This window comes from Polyodon spathula, chromosome 6 (genome assembly GCF_017654505.1).
Source record: "Polyodon spathula isolate WHYD16114869_AA chromosome 6, ASM1765450v1, whole genome shotgun sequence".
Lineage (NCBI taxonomy): Eukaryota > Metazoa > Chordata > Actinopteri > Acipenseriformes > Polyodontidae > Polyodon > Polyodon spathula.
In genome coordinates, this window is record NC_054539.1 from 77,027,910 (window position 1) to 77,055,319 (window position 27,410).

General features: G+C 39.8%; 1 protein-coding gene across 1 annotated transcript in view; it reads right to left on the minus strand.

The window, feature by feature from the left end:
* Positions 1 to 2,662: 2,662 nt before the first annotated feature.
* Positions 2,663 to 27,410, minus strand: part of LOC121317749 (histone-lysine N-methyltransferase SMYD3-like) — a 72,758-nt gene continuing 48,010 nt past the window's right edge. Inside the window, exons 2-5 of the mRNA XM_041253893.1 lie at positions 9,769 to 9,832; positions 4,363 to 4,470; positions 3,794 to 3,851; positions 2,663 to 2,835 (exon numbers count right to left, since the gene is read on the minus strand). Of these exons, the coding sequence (XP_041109827.1) occupies positions 2,663 to 2,835; positions 3,794 to 3,851; positions 4,363 to 4,470; positions 9,769 to 9,832 (403 nt within the window). The remainder of the gene's footprint in view (positions 2,836 to 3,793; positions 3,852 to 4,362; positions 4,471 to 9,768; positions 9,833 to 27,410) is intronic.

The following is a 27,410-nucleotide window of genomic DNA, read 5'->3' on the forward strand; positions in this document are numbered from 1 at the left end:
CACAAAATGGGCAATAATTAGAAATACAAAAACAATTATTAAAAACTGACAGTTTTTAAGATGGAGACCAAACGTGAAAGCTTCGCAGGAGGCATCTGCGCATGATGTCAGATCCATGAGTCTGTCCAGCAAGGTGTTCTAAACATGCATGAGTTTGTCCAGCAAGGTGATGTAAACATGCATGAGTTTGTCCAGCAAGGTGATGTAAACATGCATGAGTTTGTCCAGCAAGGTGTTCTAAACATGCATGAGTCTGTCCAGCAAGGTGTTCTAAACATGCATGAGTCTGTCCAGCAAGGTGTTCTAAACATGCATGAGTCTGTCCAGCAAGGTGTTCTAAACATGCATGAGTCTGTCCAGCAAGGTGTTCTAAACATGCATGAGTCTGGAACACCTTGCTAAGGATTCACTTAATTTCTTTGGATGATTACATATTCAAAGGCTTGAATTACAGTAGGATGTTTAAATAATTCATTATAACAATATAAAGATTTGCTTTGAGTAAGGGTTCTTCAACCTAGAAGTGAATGTGTCCTCTCTGTCAGTAGATAATATTAATATATAACAGCACCATCTTTAATAGACGGGTTCATCAGCACTTCACTCCCTGAGCTTCATTGGGATTCTACCATTGGGTGCGACTTCTTTCCTATGCATTGAGATCTACAAGCTTCCAAGATTGGGTTGCCTTTGGACAGGCATCGCAGCACAGAACCACAGCAACACAATGGCATTCTTTTGGTTCTCAAGAGTTCGGTTTTCATCTGTGACATTCCATTCGTGTTGATGACGTTCACTTATTATTATTATTATTATTATTAATTTCTTAGCAGACGCCCTTACCCAGGGCGACTTACAGTTGTATGAAAAAAAAAATAATACATATCAAGAGTTACAGTATAATTAAGAGCAAGATACAAAATACAATGACTTCAGTCCTAATAAGAGCAAATACAAAACATAGTATGATTGTTCAGTTTGCTGTCCAATACTGCAGCTCACTCCCCATGAGGAGACCAAGGTTGGGTTCCAATACTGCAGCTCACTCCCCATGAGGAGACCAAGGTTGGGTTCCAATACTGCAGCTCACTCCCCATGAGGAGACCAGGGTTGTGTTCCAATACTGTAGCTTACTTGTAGGACTGGAATTGCCCTCATCTCAAGATGGACCTATCCTGAAACTGCTACAAGCTCAATTCTTTTAGACAAAAATCTCTCAGAACTGATTAACAAGGTTCAGACCCTTCCAAATAACTATGCAATACAGGTCATCTTGCATATGTTAACAATCTCACATTTGATCAATAATCCTGTTACTCAATGATGGTAAGCCTTTGCTTCAGCCTCACCCTTCCCACCCATTGATATCACTGCCCTGTGTGACTGGCAGTCCCTGTTCGTCAACACATGCAGGATGCCTCCCCGCTGTGTGGAATTGCTGGTTCTGTCAGCTACCTGGAATGTAGCCTTCTGCTTAAAGGACTGCTTCATTGCTCTGTCTAGCTGTTAATGTGTTATTTATTTTTCTCTGGTAAAGTTCCAGCAGTGGTCAGGTTTACAGAGGCCTTTGATGGAATCACTGATGAGCAGCAAGCAGACAGTTTTATCGGAGGGAGGGAGGGAGTACAGGTGGGTGACATCACTCTAGGCTGCACGATGACTACATTAATTCTGTGAGGTACAGAAGGAGTGGAACTGAGATCATTTTTATTATGGAATAAGGTATTTCAATGAAACCAGCAACACAAATTAAAAGTTTTGGGCGCTTATCTTTTTAACAGTGTAGAAGTAGAACAGTGTTCGTACAAGTGGAAGAATTTTATATTCATGCAACACACAGTATGTTAAGACTTTCAAACCACAGGACCGTTTCTTTGTTGTTCTGGTGTTGCTATTTACAGATGTATGGTTTGAAGCAAAGACAATGTTTTCATTTTCAGGAGACACATATACAGCCGGACAGCAGAAAGTCTTCTCACACAAGCATTTGCTAATAGTTTCCAAACCACAGCAGAGAAAAGAACATAACAGCATGTCATCAAAACTGAATGAAACAAGCACAGCACTGTTCAACACATTTCTGAACATTTAAGTGCATCTTGAGTTCTAAGGGATTTGGGGATTCAGCAAGTTATCCCACAAATCCAGGATTTCTGCATTGCTAATTTTTACAACACTTGGCAAATGTTTCCCACTTTTACTGCAACGAGACTAGCTCTCTTAGTATTTTAGAGTGTTAATCAGTCAACAATATTTACCACAAAGTCTGGAACATTTTACTTAAATACAGTGTCAATATTAGGTTTGTCAAAGGCTACCAGTAAATAAAATGCATAGGTTTGGCTACATTAGGTATTACAGGATAATAAACACATTACTGACCATCTCCTTATGTATACTGGAAAAGGGGTGGGGCTCGACACCAAACTTCTCTTCCAGTGTCAACTCAAAGACCCAACTTGCTTGTATGGTACTGTCCAGCAGCAATACATGCAGTGCAGTGTGTGGTACTGCCCACCAACAACACATACAACTCCAGGCTCTTTTTCTGAAGCCACAGTACCTACAGTATAGGATTCTGCTGATATTTCCCAGCAGCAGTCTCATTTAGAAACACTGCTGTTGTCTTATCGGTACAATGAAGTTCAACAAGACACGCTGCTCAACATCCCCAGAAGAAAACAGATTGTGAGCTTACTTTGGCGAAGAGGTGGAGCAGATCTAAACCTGACATTAGCCGAGACACATCCTCGCTCTCCTCCTGTAGGTACAGCTGCAGCATCTCTGTCAGGTTCCCCAGTCCTTCCTTCATGTCTTCACTCATCTCTTTGATATCTGAAAAGAACAAAAAAAAACTGTGGCTAGAAATCAAAAACACAACAGCAGCGATATCTTCCAGACTGAATGAACTGAAACACAACAGCAGCGATATCATCCAGACTGAATGAACTCAACAAACACAACAGCAGCGATATCTTCCAGACTGAATGAACTCAACAAACACAACAGCAGCAATATGGTCTAGACTCAGTGAACTGAAACAGCAGCAGCGATATCGTCCAGACTCAATGAGCTCAACAAACACAACAGCGGTTAGAACGTCTAGACGACTGAATTAACTCCTCATTGCTGAAACAAAAGACAATTTGGTGTTTCAACAGACAAGTATCAACATACAGTATCAGCTTTCTGTGGCTGTTAAAATGATATTAACTGTCAAATCAATGCTTGAGCCAGATGTTGATAAGTGTGTGTATGTTGGGGGGGGGTGCTGAGCAAGCAAACAATTCCATCAGAATAATTTACTGCAGTCTTACTGGATTGCAGACGTTCTGTTTATCCTTGGTTCTGTTTAATTATAGGCTCACAATATATTTCGTTAACCCCTTTATAGAATCCTCTGCTTTTACTCTCATACAGCTCTTGTAATGAGGACAATGACATCTGTTTTCTTCACAACTGCAGTAAGTTTGCAAATGTTTCGAATGATGGGTTCAGACATGAGACTGCCCGCACCCTTACACTCAAAGTATTACCAACAGAATCCACCTCTGAATCAGTGTCAAGTGATGTGGTCAAAATGATGAGCAAAAGTGGACATGCCAGAAGTTTTCATCCGTTCATATTAAAAGTTCCTATCACTGAAGTCCTGCTACTGAGCCTTGTTTCAGTAAATACTTGTTTTCTGAATGGTGCCACATGCCTGTGTTTAGGCAATTTGGCAACTTTCTGTGCTGTTGGAACATCAATGAAGGTTCATGAAGGATAAAAAAAAAGACCATTAAACACTTACGAGATTCATGTTCCGACACGGAGTACAGCTCTTCTGAAGGGCAGGACGAATGGTTTAGCTGTGGCATGAAGCAAACAAATAAATAAAAAAAATGTAAAGGTGCTGATATTGAGAATACACAAAAAACTACATACAGCTAGAATAAACCAAATTCTGCTTTCTTCACTTACAACATTCCTATGAGTTCACTAACAAGAGTCGTGTTAAAGGTAGCCTGGCCCTGCCTCTGTGGTCCCCACTAAAGGAGTCGTGTTAAAGGTAGCCTGGCCCTGCCTCTGTGGTCCCCACTAAAGGAGTCGTGTTAAAGGTAGCCTGGCCCTGCCTCTGTGGTCCCCACTAAAGGAGTCGTGTTAAAGGTAGCCTGGCCCTGCCTCTGTGGTCCCCACTAAAGGAGTCGTGTTAAAGGTAGCCTGGCCCTGCCTCTGTGGTCCCCACTAAAGGAGTCGTGTTAAACACTTTATGCTGCATGAGTATCCATGTTGGGTTAAGCAAAACTAAGGTCGTCATGGAACCCAGAGGAGTTCACAGCGGTCAAATCAAACCGGATCCAGAGAGCTTGCTTTGCTTACTAATTTAAAGATGATCCTCCCAACAAGTCGCACAGAGTCAGCAGGGATTTGGGGCTGGCAACTTCTGAGGCACAAGCATTCCCTCTTGTGCTCCAGCCAGGCCTGCTTCTGAAAGAAAGAAGGGTTTGTGTTCAGGTTCAACACATACTTGGAGCACATAAAAACAAATGTTAACCCACAAGGTATGCAATATTGGAATAATACAATTCATGGATATGCTGGAAGTATCACACAAGTACACAATTCCAAAAGGGTTCCAGTTGGCTTCAAAAACCGTTGCCATAGTGTAGCAGACCGATCGTATAGATATAGTAAGTTGCCAGACTTGTACTGAAGTTAGCTGCTATAGCAGATTATCACTTTGATCAGAACTACATAATCTATATGAGGACCCCTAGGTTGTGCGTCGACTAGCTTAGGGTAAAGCAGTTGCTATTTATTACACGTGTCACATGATCACTTGCTATGTGTCACATGACTAGCTTAGGGTAAAGCAATGTTACAAATAGCAACTGCTTTACCCTAAGCTAATCACGTGACACATGGATGACATGTACCAACATATATGCCACAGACCAGCCAGCCATGTAACTATCTCCAGTCTACAGCTCCAGTCTGATAGGCAGACACTTCATGTGCTGTTTGGTCAACTCATTTCAAAAAGTGGCATGTCGACAGGATGGGCATCATATGAAGCAATCTGATGGGAGTTGGCATTAAGTCTGTTCTGTACAGTAAACATTTCAAGACAGCCTTTTGATTGCCAGACGATTTCTTCTTGTATACATCTGGTAAGAAGCCAAAGGGAGTTAAGCCAACATTCAAGATATGAGAGGATGACACCAAAGTGATTAATAATGCAGCCGGCCAATAAGACACTAATGAGGTGGAATATAAAGTTGGTTTGCAATGCCAGCTGTTGCTGCAGCTTCTCACATTTACACAACTGCTCTGTGCCAACAATGGAATCTCTGGAACCTGTCTCTCCTGGATGTCCTCTTTCCTATTTGGACACATACAGTCTGTTTTCTATGCTGGACGCAATGGCATTGCAAACCCAGTCACTTGTGGTGTCCCCAAGGATCTGTTCTTTGGCCCCTTCTCTTCAATATCTACATGCTTCCCTTGGGTCACCTCATCCATCAACACAACCACATGTTTCACTTTCGAAGAAGAAAGGAGAAATTGCATCTTGAATTACTTTAATCAGAAAACAGAGGACATTGGGGAAACACAGCAGCAGCCGCGTGTGTTTTTGTGATAACAAACAAGCTGAAACTGGGAGCAGCTGATTCAAATTCAGAGCCGTTTTGAGACACGGGCGAGGGGAGAAGCCGACAGCACAGCCAGAACGAGGCAGTAAACGAGGCAGTCTTCCCAGCGACAGCGAGTGGAAGCGACAGCGAGTGGGAGAAGTACAGCGTGGAAAAGTACAGAGCAGTTTCGAAGCAGAAAGGAGAAATTGCATCTTGAATTGCTTTAATCAGAAAACAGAGGACATTGGGGAAACACAGCAGCAGCCGCGTGTGTTTTTCTGATAACAAAAAAGCTGAAAATCGGAGCAGCTTGATTCAACTTCCAGCGCCGTTGTGAGACACGGCGATGAGGGGAGGAGCACGACGAACAGCCAGGACAAGGCCAGTAAAAGACGGCAGTCTTCCCAGCAGACCAGGAGTGGAACAGCGACCGAGAGTGGGAGAAGTAGAAAACCTATGCTGACAACACCCAGCTCTACTTAAAACTCGACCCTGGAAGCCTACAGTCTTCCAATTGTAGTAACAGGACTCTGAGCTTGATCTGCTGTTTCTTGCACCGAGGCAGAGTTACAGTTATAGCCTTCTGTATACTGTTCTTATGTGAAGTACGCAGAGCAACTAATACAGCAAACTCATTACAGGAATAACACTTATCTTTAGGAGTGACTAATACAACCAGCTTGTACAGCAATGACATTGTGCATTATCCATAGGAGCGACAATAACAATAACAGGGCTGCAATATTCTTCTTCTTATTTACTACAATGTTGTCCGATACTAGGCATATACAGCTGTACAATACAATTAGACTCCTAAGCAGGCTATACATATATCTGCATGATGTCAGGTTATAAGCTGTAGGACCAGCCATCAAATAAACAAGGATGACATAGACTAAATGCGCATTCTGAGGCTAGGGCTGAAAATAGGAGATCTGACTGGGTTGAGGGGACGGGTAACAGCTATTTCCTCCCAGTAGTACCAATAGACTGGAAAACTGAAAACATAATACCAATCCACAAAAAGGGAAACAAAACCGAACCAGTTAACTACAGACAAATAAGCTTGACTTCTGTTATATGTAAACTTATGGAAACTATAATAAGATCCAAAATGGAAAATTACCTATATGGTAACAGTATCCTGGGAGACAGTCAACATGGTTCTAGGAAAGGGAGATCATGTCTAACTAACCTGCTTGATTTTTTTGAGGATGCAATATCAATAATGAATAATTGAAAAGCATATGACATGGTTTATTTAGATTTCCAGAAAGCTTTTGACAAAGTCTAGCATAAAAGATTAATTCTCAAACTAAACGCAGTAGGGATTCAAGAAAATGGATTAGGGAGTGGTTAACATGTAGAAAACAGAAAGTAATGGTTAGAGGAGAAACCTCAAGATGGTGCGAGGTAACCAGTGGAGTACCACAGGGATCAGTATTAGGTCCTCTGCTATTCCTAAGCTACATTAATGACTTTGATTCTGGTATAGTAAGCAAACTTGTTAAATTTGCAGATGACACACAAATAGGAGGCATTGCAAACACAGTTGCAGCAGCAAAGGTCATTCAAAATGATCTAGACAAGACTCCGAACTGGGCAGACACACGGCAAATGACATTTAATAGAGAAAAGTGTAAGGTACTGCACACAGGCAATAAAAATGTGCATTATAAATATCATATGGGAGATAATGAAATTGAAGAAGGAATGTATGAAAAAGATCTAGGAGTTTATTTTGACTCAGAAATGTCTTCATCTAGACAATGTGGGGAAGCTATAAAAAAGGCCAACAAGATGCTCAGATACATTGTGAAAAGTGTTGAATTTAAATCAAGGGAAGTAATGTTAAAACTTTACAATGCATTAGTAAGACCTCATCTAGAACATTGTGTTCAGTTCTGGTCAACTCGCTACGAAAAGGATATTGTTGCTCTTGAAAGAGTGCAAAGAAGAGCGACCAGAATTATTCCGGGTTTAAAAGGCAAATCATATGCAGACAGGCTAAAAGAACTGAATCTATTCAGTCTTGAACAAAGACGACTATACAGCGATCTGATTCAAGCATTCAAAATTCTAAAAGGTATTGACAATGTCAACCCAGGGGACTTTTTCGACCTGAAAAAAGAAACAAGGACCAGGGGTCACTAATGGAGACTAGATAAAGGATCATTCAGAACAGAAAATAGGAGACACTTTTTTACACAGAGAATTGTGAGGGTATGGAACCAACTCCCCAGTAATGTTGTTGAAGCTGACACCCTGGGATCCTTCAAGAAGCTGCTTGATGAGATTCTGGGAACAACAAGCTACTACCAACCAAACGAGCAAGATGGAGCAAATGGCCTCCTCCCGTTTGTAAACTTTCATATGGTCTTATGTTCTATTAGGGTTAGGATGTCATTAGCTGGGCTCATGCAATGAAACGGCAAAGGCTATAAAGCCAGAACTGTAAGGCTCTGATCTTAATAGTTATCATCCTACAGACTGAGATTTATGGGATTCAGGCTTTTCGGTCCTCCAACTTATACTGTATCCCCATAACTGGCAAAACGATGTTTGTCCCGGGGTCAGGGATCAGACAGGTTTTCAGCCTCATTTTTGAACTCATGCATGTAGATTTCACATTTGTTGTTCATTACATTTCAAAACTGTCTCTTCATTCTTTACAGATATGGTCCTGTAGTTTCCTGATTCTCTTTGCACACTCACGCTACTCCAGTGCTCAACAAGAACATTTGCTTCTGCACTAGACGTGTATCGAGTGTCCAAATATATTACTGTACTTAAAAGTCAATAAGCCAAAAGGAGAAAATAAACTGTGTAGAAACTCAATGGAAAATCATTTCATGGAGCATTGGAAATCCCATTTTAAAAAGCCCTGTAGGTGTTCTGTGTCAATCTACCTGGAGAGCAGCATAGTAATGTAACCTATTGAGAGAAGAATAAAATGTTTGAAATATTTGCTGATTACTGACACTGGGAGCATTTGCTCCATGAAACTTGAATTGCATAATTCAACGAGACACACTGAAAATAAAAACAACAATCTGACTCAGAAGACAGCACAGGACAGATACAGGTAGCTACTAAATATCTAAAATGAACTGCGATCGCTCAGGTGGAAAAGGGCAAGCAGCTTTCAGAAACAGTTTTGGACTCCAGTGGTCCAAAATGCAAGACTGGACTACAATAATTCAAATTCTAAATTTGAAGTCTTTAATTGCTTTTTGCAAGAAAAGAGAATAAAAAATCTGACACACCAACAGAAAACAAAAGCAGCAGGTAGGCTATGTGCTTTACTGGCAGTCCAGGGTTTTCAATTAGCTTTACGATATGAGACCCATAAGGGCACCGATCTCATCGTGGGATGTAGCACCGAGGGGGAGAGTGCGAGAGGCCCCGTTCCCATTGGGACATTTAGAAAAAAGGGATTAAAATGGTGCATTCTGGTGCAATTTTGCATGGTTAAAGCATGTGCTCATCTAGTAGGGGTCTGCTTGTAGTGTCTGACAAAGTACTCCATTAGTTCACTGAAGGAGCTTTATTTCAGCACTGCTCACAGAAAGGCAACAGCCACAAGAAGAAAGATGGACTTTTAGTGCACCAAGGCCCCACAATACAAGACTGGCTGAAAATGTGTGTGGAATTGGTGATGGCACCTTTAATTTTGTACAGTAATATGAAAACAGCATGCTGCAGCTACAACTGTTCAGCATTAGTCATGTCCTGATCTGACAGCATGTAACACAAACAGCTCTTATGAGTACATGTTTTTTTACTGCAGTACATTTAATTTTTAATTCCCTTTGCAAGTATTTCTGTGTGTTCTGGGGCTCATTTCCAGACGGCAGAAGTACTTGGAGTTCACGATCATGATCACGATGAACGTGCGGCTGCTTCCAGTCTCTCTTGAAACACACTTAGTTATGGAGTAGCCTATATATAAGTGATAGTTTTCTTGTAAATCAAACAAAAAATGAGGCACTGGTTGAACACCTGCCATTTTTTTACAACGTCACAACAAAAAGGTATGCACGCTTTCTTGTGCATATGTATAGCTATTATGTACTTTATATTGCCTTGATGTATATTGTGCTGGAAACACATATATTTTTGGTCACAGGGCATCCAAGAGCATAGTTACCTGGCAACGGGCATCACAGTACCTGGCAACCTTGCACCTGGAGCACCGGAGGAGACTCTGCTTCCTAGAAAAATAAAGAGATACAAACTGAGTTTGTGTTTAACTGTTGTTATTATTTTTACTGTTCATTTAAAAAGCTCTGGGATGCCAATACATTGCACCTGAAAAGATACTGCAGCATAATTCAGAACTGAAATGAAACATGTTCATTCTGTACTGGCAGTATGAGTCACTTAGTATACATCACAGAAGCAGAAACAACATTATTAATTTGTTTGTTAATAGTTTACTTTCCAGATTAACATTCCAGAGAGAAATAGCTGGACACATTTTATAATATAATTTTCCAGCATTACCTACATATAACATGACAAATAGTAAAGCAAAGCAAACATGAATCTTGGTGGAATAGGATATTTAAAAGATATATGAGCTGAAATCTCCAGCAGTGTATGATGAGGAAACAGTTTTCTGAGGGACTGCAACCTGAGCTGAAGTCTCCAGGAGTGTATGATGAGGAAACCGTTTTCTGAGGGACTGCAACCTGAGCTGAAGTCTCCAGCAGTGTATGATGAGGAAACCGTTTTCTGAGGGACTGCAACCTGAGCTGAAGTCTCCAGGAGTGTATGATGAGGAAACCGTTTTCTGAGGGACTGCAACCTGAGCTGAAGTCTCCAGGAGTGTATGATGAGGAAACCGTTTTCTGAGGGACTGCAACCTGAGCTGAAGTCTCCAGCAGTGTATGATGAGGAAACAGTTTTCTGAGGGACTGCAACCTGAGCTGAAGTCTCCAGCAGTGTATGATGAGGAAACCGTTTTCTGAGGGACTGCAACCTGAGCTGAAGTCTCCAGCAGTGTATGATGAGGAAACAGTTTTCTGAGGGACTGCAACCTGAGCTGAAGTCTCCAGAGTGTATGATGAGGAAACAGTTTTCTGAGGGACTGCAACCTGAGCTGAAGTCTCCAGCAGTGTATGATGAGGAAACAGTTTTCTGAGGGACTGCAACCTGAGCTGAAGTCTCCAGCAGTGTATGATGAGGAAACCGTTTTCTGAGGGACTGCAACCTGAGCTGAAGTCTCCAGCAGTGTATGATGAGGAAACAGTTTTCTGAGGGACTGCAACCTGAGCTGAAGTCTCCAGGAGTGTATGATGAGGAAACAGTTTTCTGAGGGACTGCAACCTGAGCTGAAGTCTCCAGCAGTGTATGATGAGGAAACCAAGGGGACTGTGTCTCTGGACAGAAACTGTTACTTCACAGCAGGTTGAGCAGTGCTGTGAATTGGAGCCTTTGTGATGGTTATTTATTGACACTGTACTATGTCACGGCAGAACAACAGGGTTTTGAATCCCAATGAAAGTTAATTGCAAGCAATTCGACCTGTCATATAATTACCCAGAGATACGGACAGTTAAGAACTGCACTTACTGCATGTGCCTGCTCTGACAGATACAGTAATACCTGGTCATATACGGTTGAAATTGATAGGAAAGCATGGCTAAATCTTCCTTTATGAACATTTCTCATCCATTACAGTAATGTATAGCTTTAAAAAATGAAGTTTTTTTTTCTTACAGTATTTTAAACAAGAGTTAAATGTATACAGCATGAATTTATTCAGTCTGTGCATTCAAGTCATTATGTGATTATAAAATCATTTTGGAAGAATACAGTGAACAAAAATAATATTTTTCAACAGCAATTTCATTTAATGACTTGGCTAATTTTTTACCACAACTTAAAAGATTTTTTTAAATGTGCTACAAAGAATTGTAAATGGGACGAACCCATCATTTCATATCCCTTCAGCCGTCACATCCGATTAGAGTTCATTATATGCATTCATATAAATACGTGCATAGTTAAGATCATTAAGTAAGTTTATCAATGAAACTGCACCGAACGCCCAGCCTTGCTATTTACAGTGTTTGTCAGACAAGCAGTGGGAGTGCTCTTCTTTTCCTGCTCATGTTAACTAGCATCTGATTTGCTGGTCCCATCCTACCAGCGAATCAGTTTTGAAAATTCTTTGTTAGTACGCCCCTCTGTGTAATTCATTTAAACAAAAAGCCCGGCACCTTGAATCCAGAGCAGGACGACGGGCTTAAGAACATACGAAAGTTTACAAACGAGAGCAGGCCATTCGGCCCATCTTGCTCGTTTGGTTGTTAGTTGCTTATTGATCCCAAAATCTCATCAAGCAGCTTCTTGAAGGATCCCAGGGTGTCAGCTTCAACAACATTACTGGGGAGTTGATTCCAGACCTTCACGATTCTCTGTGTAAAAAAGTGCCTCCTATTTTCTGTTCTGAATGCCCCTTTGTCTAATCTCCATTTGTGACCCATGGTCCTTGTTTCTGTTTTCAGGTCAAAAAAGTCCCTTGGGTCGACGTTGTCAATATCTTTTAGAATTTTGAATGCTTGAATTAGGTTGCCGCGTAGTCTTCTTTGTTCAAGACTGAATAGATTCAATTATTTTAGCCTGTTTGCATACCTTTTAAACCCGAAATAATTCTGGTAGCTCTTTTTTTGCACTCTTTCTAGAGCAACAATATCCTTTTTCTAGCGAGGTGACCAGAACTGAACACAAAATTCAAGATGAGGTCTTACTAATGCATTGTACAGTTTTAATATTACTTCCCTTGATTTAAATTCAACACTTTTCACAATGTATCTGAGCATCTTGTTGGCCTTTTTTATAGCTTCCCCACATTGTCTAGATGAAGACATTTCTGAGTCAACACAAACTCCTAGGTCTTTTTCATAGAGTCCTTCTTTAATTTCATTATCTCTCATATGATATTTATAATGCACATTTTTATTGCCTGTGTGCAGTACCTTACACTTTTCTCTATTAAATGTCATTTGCCATGTGTCTGCCCAGTTCTGAATCTTGTCTAGATCATTTTGAATGACCTTTGCTGCTGCAACAGTGTTTGCTGCTACTCCTACTTTTGTGTCGTCTGCAAATTTAACAAGTTTGCTTACTATACCAGAATCTAAATCATTAATGTAGATTAGGAATAGCAGAGGACCTAATACTGATCCCTGTGGTACACCGCTGGTTACCACACTCCATTCTGAGGTTTCTCCTCTAATCAGTAGTTTCTGTTTTCTACATGTTAACCACTCCCTAATCCATGTGCATGTGTTTCCTTGAATCCCTACTGCGTTCAGTTTGAGAATTAATCTTTTATGCTAGACTTTGTCAAAAGCTTTCTGGAAATCTAAATAAACCATGCCATATGCTTTGCAATTATCCATTATCGATGTTGCATCCTCAAAAAAATCAAGCAAGTTAGTTAGACACGATCTCCCTTTCCTAAAACCATGTTGACTGTCTCCCAGGACCCTCTTACCATATAGGTAATTTTCCATTTTGGATCTTATTATAGTTTCCATAAGTTTGCATATAATAGAAGTCAAGCTTATTGGTCTGTAGTTACCTGGTTCAGTTTTGTTTCCCTTTTTGTGGATCGGTATTACGTTTGCAATTTTCCAGACTGTCAGTACAACCCCTGTGTCAAGAGACTGTTGCATGATCTTGGTTAGCGGTTTGTAAATTACTTCTTTCCTTTCTTTGAGTACTATTGGGAGGATCTCATCCGGCCCAGGGGATTTGTTTATTTTAAGAGCTCCTAGTCCCTTTAACACTTCTGCCTCGGTTATGCTGAAGTTATTTAAAACTGAATAGGAACTGTTTGACATGTGGGGCATGTTGTCCCTATTCTCCTTTGTAAAAACTTGTGAAAAGTAATCATTTAATATATTTGCTATTTTTTTTTCCTTCATCTATGATTTTGCCATTTGTATATCTTAGACATTTAACCTCCTCGTTGAATGTTCTCTTGCTGTTGTAATATTGGAAAAACATTTTGGCCCCCTTAGCAATGTTCATTTCTATTTCTGTCTTGGCCTTTCTAACTTCCTTTTTGACTTGCGTTTGCAGTTCCGTGTACACTTTGTGTACTTTGTTTTTGGTCCCTTAACGCTCTGTAAAGTGCCTTTTTTCGCTGAATATTTTTTTTAATTGATCTTGTATTCCTGTCAAACAAATGCAAATAAATTGTGCACGTTATTTTGAGTCCGATTCCCACACTATTTAGAAAAACACATGACACCAAGGACAACAAAATGCAAATATATAGTCTAACTAAGCAGCCTGCGTGTTTTTTTTTCCTTTTTTTCTTCCAAGTATGAACGTGTCCATTATAGTTCTTTTTTTTGACAGAAATTGAAAAAGACTTTGATAATTCATTGTTTTATGTTTTTCAAAAATCAGCTTTAAAAAAAACACAGAATAATGGAACTGAGTCTGTGATATGTCTATCCAGTTCATCTGTTCCAAAGCAGGAGTTGTGTACCATGTTTCAAAAGGAATCGGATCACACATTTCTAGCTTTTCATGACTACAGTTCAGCAATGCAAGCACTTCTTTATGTGTATGTGTAGGAACTCTGAGGTGTGGCCTACGTATGGACAGGGCCTCCGCTACTGGATATTCCCAGCAGGGATAAAAATAAATAATAATAATAAAATTTAGATTACTGCTATTGACAGTTTTTCAGGATTGTACGCTTCACTGGGCCAGACAACAACTTGCAGCACAGGTGCAACAAAAAAACAACAATTAAAACCAGGGCAGTTTTTTTATTGTTTATTGATGAACTGGAATTAATGCAGTTTTAAGTGTGTTGGGCCGAAAAGAATTTTAAAGTAATGACACAAAGTATCTCATAGTCTCTCAGTACCGGGCAGTCTTTCTAGGAAGCCTTCCCATTGGGGCTGCCACCTCCTTTTATTTCATTTTTTTACACTGCTGTTCAAAGGGGACAGGCGTAATCTGATTCATGTAATTAAATAGAAAACAAGACAAATCACCAAACTGATCGTGTTGCCAGTGTCAGGACAGGGCTGCTACTTTGAGAACTCACTTTTCCAAGTGCCGGATGATGCGTTTTTTTCTGCATCACTGCTATAGTGACTGATAGTTCAGAGCTGGATACACAAGGCAGATGTTGCCATGCTTCAGGAAGATTGTACCCTGCCCTCCTGCAGAAGAGATACACTTTTCATATGAATCCTTCCTGGCAGGAGTAATTCATTGCTAATGATTATTTCTGGCTTTCACATACTTCTAAGGAGTGTGTAATGTATAATTCAGCAAGTGCACCATACCTGGGATATACTATACTCCAATATCTTTCATTAACCCAACATAGATCAACAGTGAAATCTCTGATATCTTTCATTAAACCAGCACAGATCAGCAGTGAAATCTCCGATATCTTTCATTAAACCAGCACAGATCAGCAGTGAAATCTCCGATATCTTTCATTAAGCCAACATAGATCAACAGTGAAATCTCTGATATCTTTCATTAAACCAGCACAGATCGGCAGTGAAATCAGATATCTTACATTAAACCAACATAGATCAGCAGTGAAATCTCCGATATCTTTCATTAAACCAGCACAGATCAGCAGTGAAATCTCCGATATCTTTCATTAAACCAACATAGATCAGCAGTGAAATCTCCGATATCTTTCATTAAACCAGCACAGATCAGCAGTGAAATCTCCGATATCTTTCATTAAACCAGCACAGATCAGCAGTGAAATCTCCGATATCTTTCATTAAACCAGCACAGATCAGCAGTGAAATCTCCGATATCTTTCATTAAACCAGCACAGATCAGCAGTGAAATCTCTGATCTATTTCATTAAACCAGCACAGATCAGCAGTGAAATCTCCGATATCTTTCATTAAACCAGCACAGATCAGCAGTGAAATCTCTGATATGTTTCATTAAACCAGCACAGATCAGCAGTGAAATCTCCGATATCTTTCATTAAACCAGCACAGATCAGCAGTGAAATCTCCGATATCTTTCATTAAACCAGCACAGATCAGCAGTGAAATCTCCGATATCTTTCATTAAACCAGCACAGATCAGCAGTGAAATCTCCGATATCTTTCATTAAACCAGCACAGATCAGCAGTGAAATCTCCGATATCTTTCATTAAACCAGCACAGATCAGCAGTGAAATCTCCGATATCTTTCATTAAACCAGCACAGATCAGCAGTGAAATCTCCGATATCTTTCATTAAACCAGCACAGATCAGCAGTGAAATCTCCGATATCTTTCATTAAACCAGCACAGATCAGCAGTGAAATCTCCGATATCTTTCATTAAACCAGCACAGATCAGCAGTGAAATCTCCGATATCTTTCATTAAACCAGCACAGATCAGCAGTGAAATCTCTGAGATCTTACATTAAGCCAACATAGATCAACAGTGAAATCTCTGATATCTTTCATTAAGCCAGCATAGATCAGCAGTGAAATCTCTGATATCTTTCATTAAACCAGCACAGATCAGCAGTGAAATCTCCGATATCTTTCATTAAACCAGCACAGATCAGCAGTGAAATCTCCGATATCTTTCATTAAACCAGCACAGATCAGCAGTGAAATCTCCGATATCTTTCATTAAACCAGCACAGATCAGCAGTGAAATCTCCGATATCTTTCATTAAACCAGCACAGATCAGCAGTGAAATCTCCGATATCTTTCATTAAACCAGCACAGATCAGCAGTGAAATCTCCGATATCTTTCATTAAACCAGCACAGATCAGCAGTGAAATCTCCGATATCTTTCATGAAACCAGCACAGATCAGCAGTGCACTCCGATATCTTTCATGAAATCTCTGATATCTTTCATTAAACCAGCACAGATCAGCAGTGAAATCTCCGATATCTTTCATTAAACCAGCACAGATCAGCAGTGAAATCTCCGATATCTTTCATTAAACCAGCACAGATCAGCAGTGAAATCTCTGATATCTTTCATTAAACCAGCACAGATCAGCAGTGAAATCTCTGATATCTTTCATTAAACCAGCACAGATCAGCAGTGAAATCTCTGATATATTTCATTAAACCAGCACAGATCAGCAGTGAAATCTCCGATATCTTTCATTAAACCAGCACAGATCAGCAGTGAAATCTCTGATATCTTTCATTAAACCAGCACAGATCAGCAGTGAAATCTCCGATATCTTTCATTAAACCAGCACAGATCAGCAGTGAAATCTCCGATATCTTTCATTAAACCAGCACAGATCAGCAGTGAAATCTCTTTCATTAAACCAGATCATGAAATTTCATTAAACCAGCACAGATCAGCAGTGAAATCTCCGATATCTTTCATTAAACCAGCACAGATCAGCAGTGAAATCTCCGATATCTTTCATTAAACCAGCACAGATCAGCAGTGAAATCTCCGATATCTTTCATGAAACCAGCACAGATCAGCAGTGAAATCTCCGATATCTTTCATTAAACCAGCACAGATCAGCAGTGAAATCTCCGATATCTTTCATTAAACCAGCACAGATCAGCAGTGAAATCTCCGATATCTTTCATTAAACCAGCACAGATCAGCAGTGAAATCTATCTTTCATTAAACCAGCACAGATATGAAATCTCCGATATCTTTCATGAAATCCAGCACAGATCAGCAGTGAAATCTCCGATATCTTTCATTAAACCAGCACAGATCAGCAGTGAAATCTCCGATATCTTTCATTAAACCAGCACAGATCAGCAGTGAAATCTCTGATATATTTCATTAAACCAGCACAGATCAGCAGTGAAATCTCTGATCTATTTCATTAAACCAGAACAGATCAGCAGTGAAATCTCTGATCTATTTCATTAAACCAGCACAGATCAGCAGTGAAATCTCTGATATCTTTCATTAAACCAGATAGATCAGCAGTGAAATCTCATATCTTTCATTAAACCAGCACAGATCAGCAGTGAAATCTCCGATATCTTTCATTAAACCAGCACAGATCAGCAGTGAAATCTCCGATATCTTTCATTAAACCAGCACAGATCAGCAGTGAAATCTCTGATATGTTTCATTAAACCAGCACAGATCAGCAGTGAAATCTCCGATATCTTTCATTAAACCAGCACAGATCAGCAGTGAAATCTCTGATCTATTTCATTAAACCAGCACAGATCAGCAGTGAAATCTCCGATATCTTTCATTAAACCAGCACAGATCAGCAGTGAAATCTCCGATATCTTTCATTAAACCAGCACAGATCAGCAGTGAAATCTCTGATCTATTTCATTAAACCAGCACAGATCAGCAGTGAAATCTCCGATATCTTTCATTAAACCAGCACAGATCAGCAGTGAAATCTCTGATATATTTCATTAAACCAGCACAGATCAGCAGTGAAATCTCCGATATCTTTCATTAAACCAGCACAGATCAGCAGTGAAATCAGATATCTTACATTAAGCCAACATAGATCAACAGTGAAATCTCTGATATCTTTCATTAAACCAGCACAGATCAGCAGTGAAATCTCCGATATCTTTCATTAAACCAGCACAGATCAGCAGTGAAATCTCCGATATCTTTCATTAAACCAGCACAGATCAGCAGTGAAATCTCTGATCTATTTCATTAAACCAGCACAGATCAGCAGTGAAATCTCCGATATCTTTCATTAAACCAGCACAGATCAGCAGTGAAATCTCCGATATCTTTCATTAAACCAGCACAGATCAGCAGTGAAATCTCCGATATCTTTCATTAAACCAGCACAGATCAGCAGTGAAATCTCCGATATCTTTCATTAAACCAGCACAGATCAGCAGTGAAATCTCCGATATCTTTCATTAAACCAGCACAGATCAGCAGTGAAATCTCCGATCTATTTCATTAAACCAGCACAGATCAGCAGTGAAATCTCTGATCTATTTCATTAAACCAGCACAGATCAGCAGTGAAATCTCTGATCTATTTCATTAAACCAGTACAGATCAGCAGTGAAATTTCCAATATCTTTCATTAAACCAGTACAGATCAGCAGTGAAATCTCCGATATCTTTCATTAAACCAGCACAGATCAGCAGTGAAATCTCCGATATCTTTCCTTAAGCCAGCACAGATCAGCACTGAAATCTCCGATATCTTTCATTGTGTTCACACTGCGTCCGTTTAGAGCAGCGTTTCTCAACCCTGGTCCTGAGGACCCCCTGTCTCTACTGGTTTTTATTCCAACTGAGCTTCCAGTTAACTAGACCCCTAATTGAAATGCTACTTTGCTTAATTAGACCTTTTTGATTGTTTCAGCTCTTAACAGTTGCAAATTTCAAGTTAGCTATAACATTTTACAAGCAACTTGAACTCTGAAAACAATCTAAAATGTCTAATTAAGCATATTAGCAGTTCAATTATGGGTCTAATTAATTAACTGAGAGCTCAGCTGGAGAGCATCCCGAGGGGTCCCCAGGACCAGGGTTGAGAAATGCTAGTTTAGCGGGATTGGTCCACACATGGTACGGTTCGGTATGTTTGGTGTGTTCAGTCCATTGGAAATGCACTGTCTGCTTCCTTTGCTGAACCTCAATGGGAGCAGCAGCTGGACTCGGTCCTTCTGCACATGGGAAGTGAACTACACAAGGTAACCTGACTTGGAAGTAAACATTTTATTCCAAGGAAACAAGCAGAGGAAAAAAAAAAAAAAGTCTTTGGTAACTACAACAGGGTTCCCAGACATCCCGTGGGAACTGGGATTGTCACAGAACTACATTAGGGTTACCAGAATCACGTGGGAACTGGGATTGTCAGTTTCAGCCTTAATTTGTTGTCCCAGTCAGAAAAAACAAAAAACAAAAATAAATAATACAATAGCAAAACTGGGACAAAACTGCACCAGTGTGCTCTACAAGTTAACAGCAGAGTAATATTAGGTTGTGTTAGCACCATTCAAAAATAAAATAATAATGGTATGGATTATTTGTTTAATGATTCCGATTATGTATGCACCAGATGTTTAAATGGTCATGTCTGGTCAATGTTTCAAATTGTTCAACACTTGTTGACCAGGTGACAATACAAAGAAAACAATGAGTTGTTATGATCTGCAATAAATTCACAGTTTAATTTAATTATCGTGTTATTATATACTGTTATTAACGGATTCAGAGTTGCTATGACATCAGTGAATTGAAGAAAGAAAGAAAGAAAAAAAAAAAAAGACCCCAGTTTCACTGTGGAAAACTGGACAGCGGGAAAAACCGGTCAGACACCAAAATCCAAGCCGAACTGGACAAAACTCACAAAAATAGTAAAATATATTCAGTCTTTTCCTAAATTACTTTGTTTAATGCAGACATAGGATAACCATGCAGAATTGCGTAAACTGCATCATTCCCCTACTGTAGGCATTCAATACATGTAATCATTAAATTAGCAAAGTGTTCCCCAGTGCTTTCTTCCACAGCAACATGTAAGAATCTAAAACATGCCATAGTAAAAACCAGAGCAATACATCAATAGCTGCCATCTTTCAGTGGGTAAAGGACCCCAGGTCCAGCCCCTGGCTGTACAGCACTGACCTTTAAAAAATAAATAATAGGTTGATTGATTTGTATCCCTAAAGGAAATGCTTTGTGTAACTAACGATTATACAACGTGAATAGCGTAAATTACCAATGAAGCAGTATAATGCTGTTAATAATCCATATGGGACTGTATTTTCACTTATTTTGACATTTCCTCCAATTATCAGTTTTCAGTTCGCTCGCATGATAAGATTTGTGTGTTGAAGTGTCAATGTAAGGCAAATCAAACTTGTTAAATATCAAAGAATTGAGAGTTTGTTTGAAACACAGCCTGGAGGTTTACTTTCTTCCAGTTTCCCTATCTCCAAGCCAAGAAAAATAAGAGCTGCACAGACGACACCCGCACTTTGTGCAAAAAACAACAGCAAACTTACCCACCCCCCACCACCATGTGAGTTTCTAGGGGAAACATTGCTGGGTCATCTCTACCAACACGCTAAAGCCATTACAAGTCTAATGTTCTTCTAAAAACTCAAATCAAAGTGTATTCCCCGAGTCACAATGAATTCACAAAACTAAATGCAAGTATTCAAAACTGGACTGGACAAGACGTAGAAATGTAAGCACATGGCAGTAGAATAAAAGGATACACTGGGGTTACTACACCTCTAAGGTATATGTTCTAACACCTTACAAGAAGCTATATATTGTCATTCTAGAACACAACATCCTCCCTGTGTATAACACATGACTGAGCAGCACGTGTAACAGCCCATGCACAATGTCCACCTCTCTCATACTATCTGACCAAGCATTTCACATTTGTTTCAGTGCTGTTGTTTTCAACCTTCCATTAAAAAAACACATGAACTGCTCTGTTTAGCTTGATAAACAATCTCTACCATTAAACAGCAGCCTTGTTTTGTAATTCATTTGGAAAATATTAAATATTAAATATTAAATAAATAAATGGCTACGAGAACATCGGTCATGTCATGTCCTCAGCAAAACAGACAGATCAGTGTCAGCGAGTTCAGCATGGTCACAGAGAGGCTGTTCCCTGTTGCTCCTAAAAGTTGAATGATAGTCAAGACATAACCTTTGGTTTCAAAGAGAGAGTGTGGTACTTTGTATAGTGCGTTACACACAATTATGGTTTTGATGCCAAAACCACAATTTTACTTCTAGGCAGCAGGTTACCCCGCCTACCGCCGTCCTAAAGTCTGGCCTGTACAGTTACGGATGTAGACGCCATTTCACGCGCAAGCCTCTGCTCTGCCACCAGTATGTTGATGACCAGTTAATAAATGTGACCTCTTTGGATTAGTCTTCTATACAAGTAAATTTCTAGGTTGTCTTAACTGGTGCACATGGCAAAATGTTACATAACCTAGACTGAGGCAACCACTTTCTTTAACCAGGTTAAAACGCTTTAAGAAAGATGTAAAAAATTGTTGTTAGCTGAGCTGGTTCAGGAGATGAAAAAGAAGATATTTTTTCTTTAGAAAATATGCACATTTTAAAGACCATATGGGTCCCTTCATAAAAAAAAAAAAAAATTGTATCTGTTCAATAAAAGAGATCAACTGCAACTTGTTTCATCTGAGAAACGCATTACTTAATTCACACCTCCACAGACAGGGATGTCTGTAATGATGTGCCTATAATTGAGTACATATCAGATTTAATTCCAAACCTCACTTCTGAAGGAATGATTTTATGCTTCCAGTCCAAAATTTAGGGGGGAATGTCAAAAGAAAAGACACTTTTGCACATAAAATATATATATATATATATATATATATTATATATATATATATATATATATATATATATATATATATATATATACACACACACAATAATCAATATATATTACTGCATCATCAATCATCATTCACACCGGTGTTGCTTTAAAATATGCTGCTTTCAGGAGATCTATCAGCTGTTCATCCCTGTGAGACAGAGCACTCTCCATTGCTTTTGCCATTGCCTGACGTGAAGTTTTTGCTACAGCAGAAGAAAAAGGCGATTTTGGTTTTAACCAGCATTCCATTTCTTTTTTTTAACTCTTTACACTCAGCCCTATTTCCGCCTGTTTTTCACTGTTTTCATTTCTGTATGTTTAACTACTGAATAGTTTGTACTGCATGCATGTAACATATCAAATGAAAGGCCACAAAATGTCCTTTCATATTATGTAAGTTACAATAGGATCAGGCATACTATACGTGGTAGAGATGAGAATAAATGTTTAAAAAAAAAAAAAAAAAAAAAGTTTTTCCAAAATAATCATGTTTGGTCACGGAGATTATATATTATATATATATATATATAATATATATATATATATATATATATATATATATATAGTAAATCATAGATGGCTCAAAAAAACAACAACACTGCACTACAATGACGGCGCAACAGACTCAAAAGGAAACCTAAATTGTGAACTCTGTCACATGATGAGAGGTTTAAGTTCAGGTGATCGTAGTTCCGGCTAGGAGTACCGCATACACACGCTGAACACGTCTTTGGAAAGCCCCGAGTCTGCACTTTTAAACAAGCCACATAGGTGGCTTTTATGGTGCCTTAGTAATACGTGCCTAACCTTCAGTGCGCTATCATCTTTTTTTTCAAAACTGTTTACTTACTGCAGTGTACCGAGTTATATAATCCTTACAGAATTACGTACAAAAGAATAAAGTCTCGCAGCACTTAAATATCCGCCACTGACACCACTTCCATACAGGTTGTTGCAGCGTTGAGCATTCTAAATTGGCAGAAAAATAAAGCAGCTTGGTGTCTTCGAATACCTAAGTGGGATTTTCGCGCACTGAAAGTTGTAGATATGCGGGAGCAACTTGGAAAATGCGAGATTCACGAAATTCTGTGCTGAAATTCAAGCCTTGAAATGTATTTATCTAAATGCTAGAAGTCTCAAAAACAAAATGTTAGAACTTGAAGCTCCTGCACTAACGGGTAACTATGATGTGATAGGTGTTACAGAAACTTCATTATCTGAGAGTGCTGGAGACAGATATAATACTAGTGGGTATACACTGTATAGGAAAGACAGGCAGGACAGAAGAGGCTGAGGGTTAGCGCTATACATCAAAAATTGTCTTGAAGCCCAGGAAGAAAAAAAAAACAATGCAGTATCAATATGGGTAACAAAAATAATAGACAAAAATTCAATGGGCATTATAATAGGGGCATGCTATAGACCGCCAAATTCAAACACCAAGCAAAATAATCTGTTACACAATGACCTTAGAAATGCATGTAGCAAAGGAGAAGCCATACTAATGGGGGATTTCAAATAGTGGAAAAGACAAATGACTGCTTCCTAATGCAATTTGTCAAAGCACCGACTAGAGGGGAGGCATGCCTTGATTTAATCTTTTCAAATAATGGAAGACAGAATAACTAAAACAGAGGTCAGAGAACCACTAGCAAACTCAGACCACAACATGATCTCGTTTTAAGAGCTTTTTAAAACCCAAAAAGTAATGACTAAAGCTAAGGTTTACCATTTTAGAAAGGCAAACTATGAAGGTATGAAACAGAGACTAACAGAAGTAGATTGGAGTAAAATAGAGAAAACATTGAAAAAGAGAAAGGATGGCTGGTTTTAAAAAACTTAGTACTAGAGGCACAAAACAATTACATCCCAAAAGTAGAGAAATCTAAATCTAAAACAAAAAAAGTGCCAAAATGGTTTAAAACCAATCCAAAAAGTTTTTCCAACATTATAATAGCAAGAGAACATTCAAAAGAGGAGGTTAAATGGCAAAAACATAGACAAAGAGAAAAAATAGCAAACATATTAAATTATTATTTTTCACACGTTTTTACAAAAGGAGGACACGGACAAAATGTCCCACATGTCAACCAGTTCCAGTAAATAACTTTAGCATAATCGAGGCAGAAGTGTTAAAGAGACTAGGAGCTCTAAAATAAACAAATCCCCTGAGATCCTTCCAAAAGTACTCAAAGAAATGAAAGAAGTTATTTACAAACCACCAACTAAGATCATGCAACAGCCTATTGACACAGGGTTGTATCGACAGCCTGGAGAATTAAAATATATTACTGATCCACAAAAGGAGCAAAACTGAACCAGGAAACTACAGACCAATAAGCCTGACTGTTGTTATATGTAAACTTTATGGAAAACTATAATAAGAATGGAAAATTATCTATATGGTAACAGTATCCTGGGAGACTGTCAACAGAGTCAGTCTCATTGAAGAGACACACCGAAGATTGCAGCACACGCAGTAAGAGTCAGTCTCATTGCAGAGACACACCGAAGATTGCAGCACACGCAGTAAGAGTCAGTCTCATTGCAGAGACACACCGAAGACTGCAGCACACGCAGTAAGAGAGTCTCATTGCAGAGACACACCGAAGACTGCAGCACACGCAGTAAGAGTCAGTCTCATTGAAGAGACACACCGAAGACTGCAGCACACGCAGTAAGAGTCAGTCTCATTGCAGAGACACACCGAAGACTGCAGCACACGCAGTAAGAGTCAGTCTCATTGAAGAGACACACCGAAGATTGCAGCACACGCAGTAAGAGTCAGTCTCATTGCAGAGACACACCGAAGACTGCAGCACACGCAGTAAGAGTCAGTCTCATTGAAGAGACACACCGAAGATTGCAGCACACGCAGTAAGAGTCAGTCTCATTGAAGAGACACACCGAAGACTGCAGCACACGCAGTAAGAGTCAGTCTCATTGCAGAGACACACCGAAGATTGCAGCACACGCAGTAAGAGAGTCTCATTGCAGAGACACACCGAAGATTGCAGCACACGCAGTAAGAGTCAGTCTCATTGCAGAGACACACCGAAGACTGCAGCACACGCAGTAAGAGTCAGTCTCATTGCAGAGACACACCGAAGATTGCAGCACACGCAGTAAGAGTCAGTCTCATTGCAGAGACACACCGAAGACTGCAGCACACGCAGTAAGAGAGTCTCATTACAGAGACACACTGAAGACTGCAGCACACGCAGTAAGAGTCAGTCTCATTGCAGAGACACACCGAAGATTGCAGCACACGCAGTAAGAGAGTCAGTCTCATTGTGCTCATTGAAGAGACACACCGAAGACTGCAGCACACGCAGTAAGAGTCAGTCTCATTGAAGAGACACACCGAAGACTGCAGCACACGCAGTAAGAGTCAGTCTCATTGAAGAGACACACCGAAGACTGCAGCACACGCAGTAAGAGCACACGCAGTAAGAGTCAGTCTCATTGAAGAGACACACCGAAGACTGCAGCACACGCAGTAAGAGTCAGTCTCATTGCAGAGACACACTGAAGACTGCAGCACACGCAGTAAGAGTCAGTCTCATTGCAGAGACACACCGAAGATTGCAGCACACGCAGTAAGAGAGTCTCATTACAGAGACACACCGAAGACTGCAGCACACGCAGTAAGAGTCAGTCTCATTACAGAGACACACTGAAGACTGCAGCACACGCAGTAACAGAGTCTCATTGTTTTCCTTTAGACTAAAAAAAAAAAAGTGGGGGGGGGGGGGGGGGGGGGGGGTTAATTTACCCCTGAAAACAGAAGTGGTCTGCTGCCCAGGTGTTGAAAGGAACATCTGGATTTGGGGATTTACATCAGAAAAGTTTTACATCAGGTTTTATATGGAAGACATCATCTTATTAATACTCTTTTTAGGGAGGTAAGAAAAGCTAGCTCTCAAAGCATACCAAATTGAGATTTCACTTCAAGAATACCACATACACATTATAATGTGGAGTTCAAGATGATTAATGGTAATTACCCCTATCACTGCTACTTGTTTTTTGTTCCTACAATAAGCAATTCATTTTAATCAGAGTGCAAGAATTTGATAGTGATACGCTAATGAAGCTCACAGAACAAATCCTTTGTTCCCTGGCATATTTATTCTGTGTGAATAATAATAATACATCTATAAACAGAATGATGATGCTGTATGAAAACAACACCTCCGCAGTACAGGACAAGGTAATGCATTTCTTGTCAAATGTATGTAGGCTACGTAGTAGGAGTTGCTGCATAGTGTGTGACTTCATCTTGCCTGGTAATACCACTACACTATGTTCATCTTCATGTAGCAGTGTATTGTATTAATGTTGTCCTCTTTTACAGTTTTGTACCTATCAATGTGTCACCTCTAAATTCACACCACCATCATCAGGGCATCGTTTCTGATTCTGCGACCAGCAAATCTTACCGGACATTTGAATGGGTCTGGTAATCCCAAGGTTAGATTTGTGGCTCCAGCTTCCTGTGGTGCTGAATGTAACATTAAAACACACACTGTACACTCCCGCGTGCTTTATTGCACAGACACAGAACAGTTCAGATCCACTGTAGGATCCAGTCTTCCCCAAATGCGCAGAAGTTCAAATTATAATTTTGCTGACCACATAACGTTGGAGATCTTGAAAAATCGCTGTCAAGGCAGGGATCCTGTCCATACTGAAAATGGAAAACCTATTCCATCAAAATAATCAAAACAACATTCAAGATATTGTTATGCAGCATTCAATTCATTTTGCTATATATGCAAGTGTGTACAAATGTTTTTAACAATTAACAGCCAGCCACATTGCAGGTCTTTTTCCTAAATTCATAACACACAATCTGAGACATTTCACAATGAAAAATAGAAAGGGATGTCTTGGATTTCTTTGTGAGAGGACCTCTATTAAATTGTATTGAGAAGCTCATTCTTCGAGGTGACTGCACCGGTCATGCTTGATCATAGACCAATAAGGAGGTGGTGTCCGCTGCGGTTACACACTGCTGGAGGGCACTGGGTCGGGGTGATAAGTGATAGCAGTTGGAGAAGATGACCCTGGTGACCTCTGCACACACTCAATTGACCCCATCTCTGCAAATTCCATTAGAATGAACACATGCATCACTGCTCACAATCAGCAGTGCAAAAGCAAACCCATTTGTAAGCCTTCTACTTCGGATTCTGCTAAAAACGCTTTTATTTCATAGTAGGCAACAGCCTTTGCTTGTGCTGAGCCCTGCCAATGGCTTGCTGTGGCCAGTACAGTATATTATTCAAAGGGATTGCTGCTCACTGTGAAAAGGAGGGAGCTAGCATTGTCCTGTGGGTCTCTGATAAAATGATTATTAAAACCCATCTTATTTTCAATCTTTGTTGCATAAACCCATTAAGTTGCAACCAGTGAGCAACAACACAAAATCCAGCAAGTCAAGGGTCTGGTGA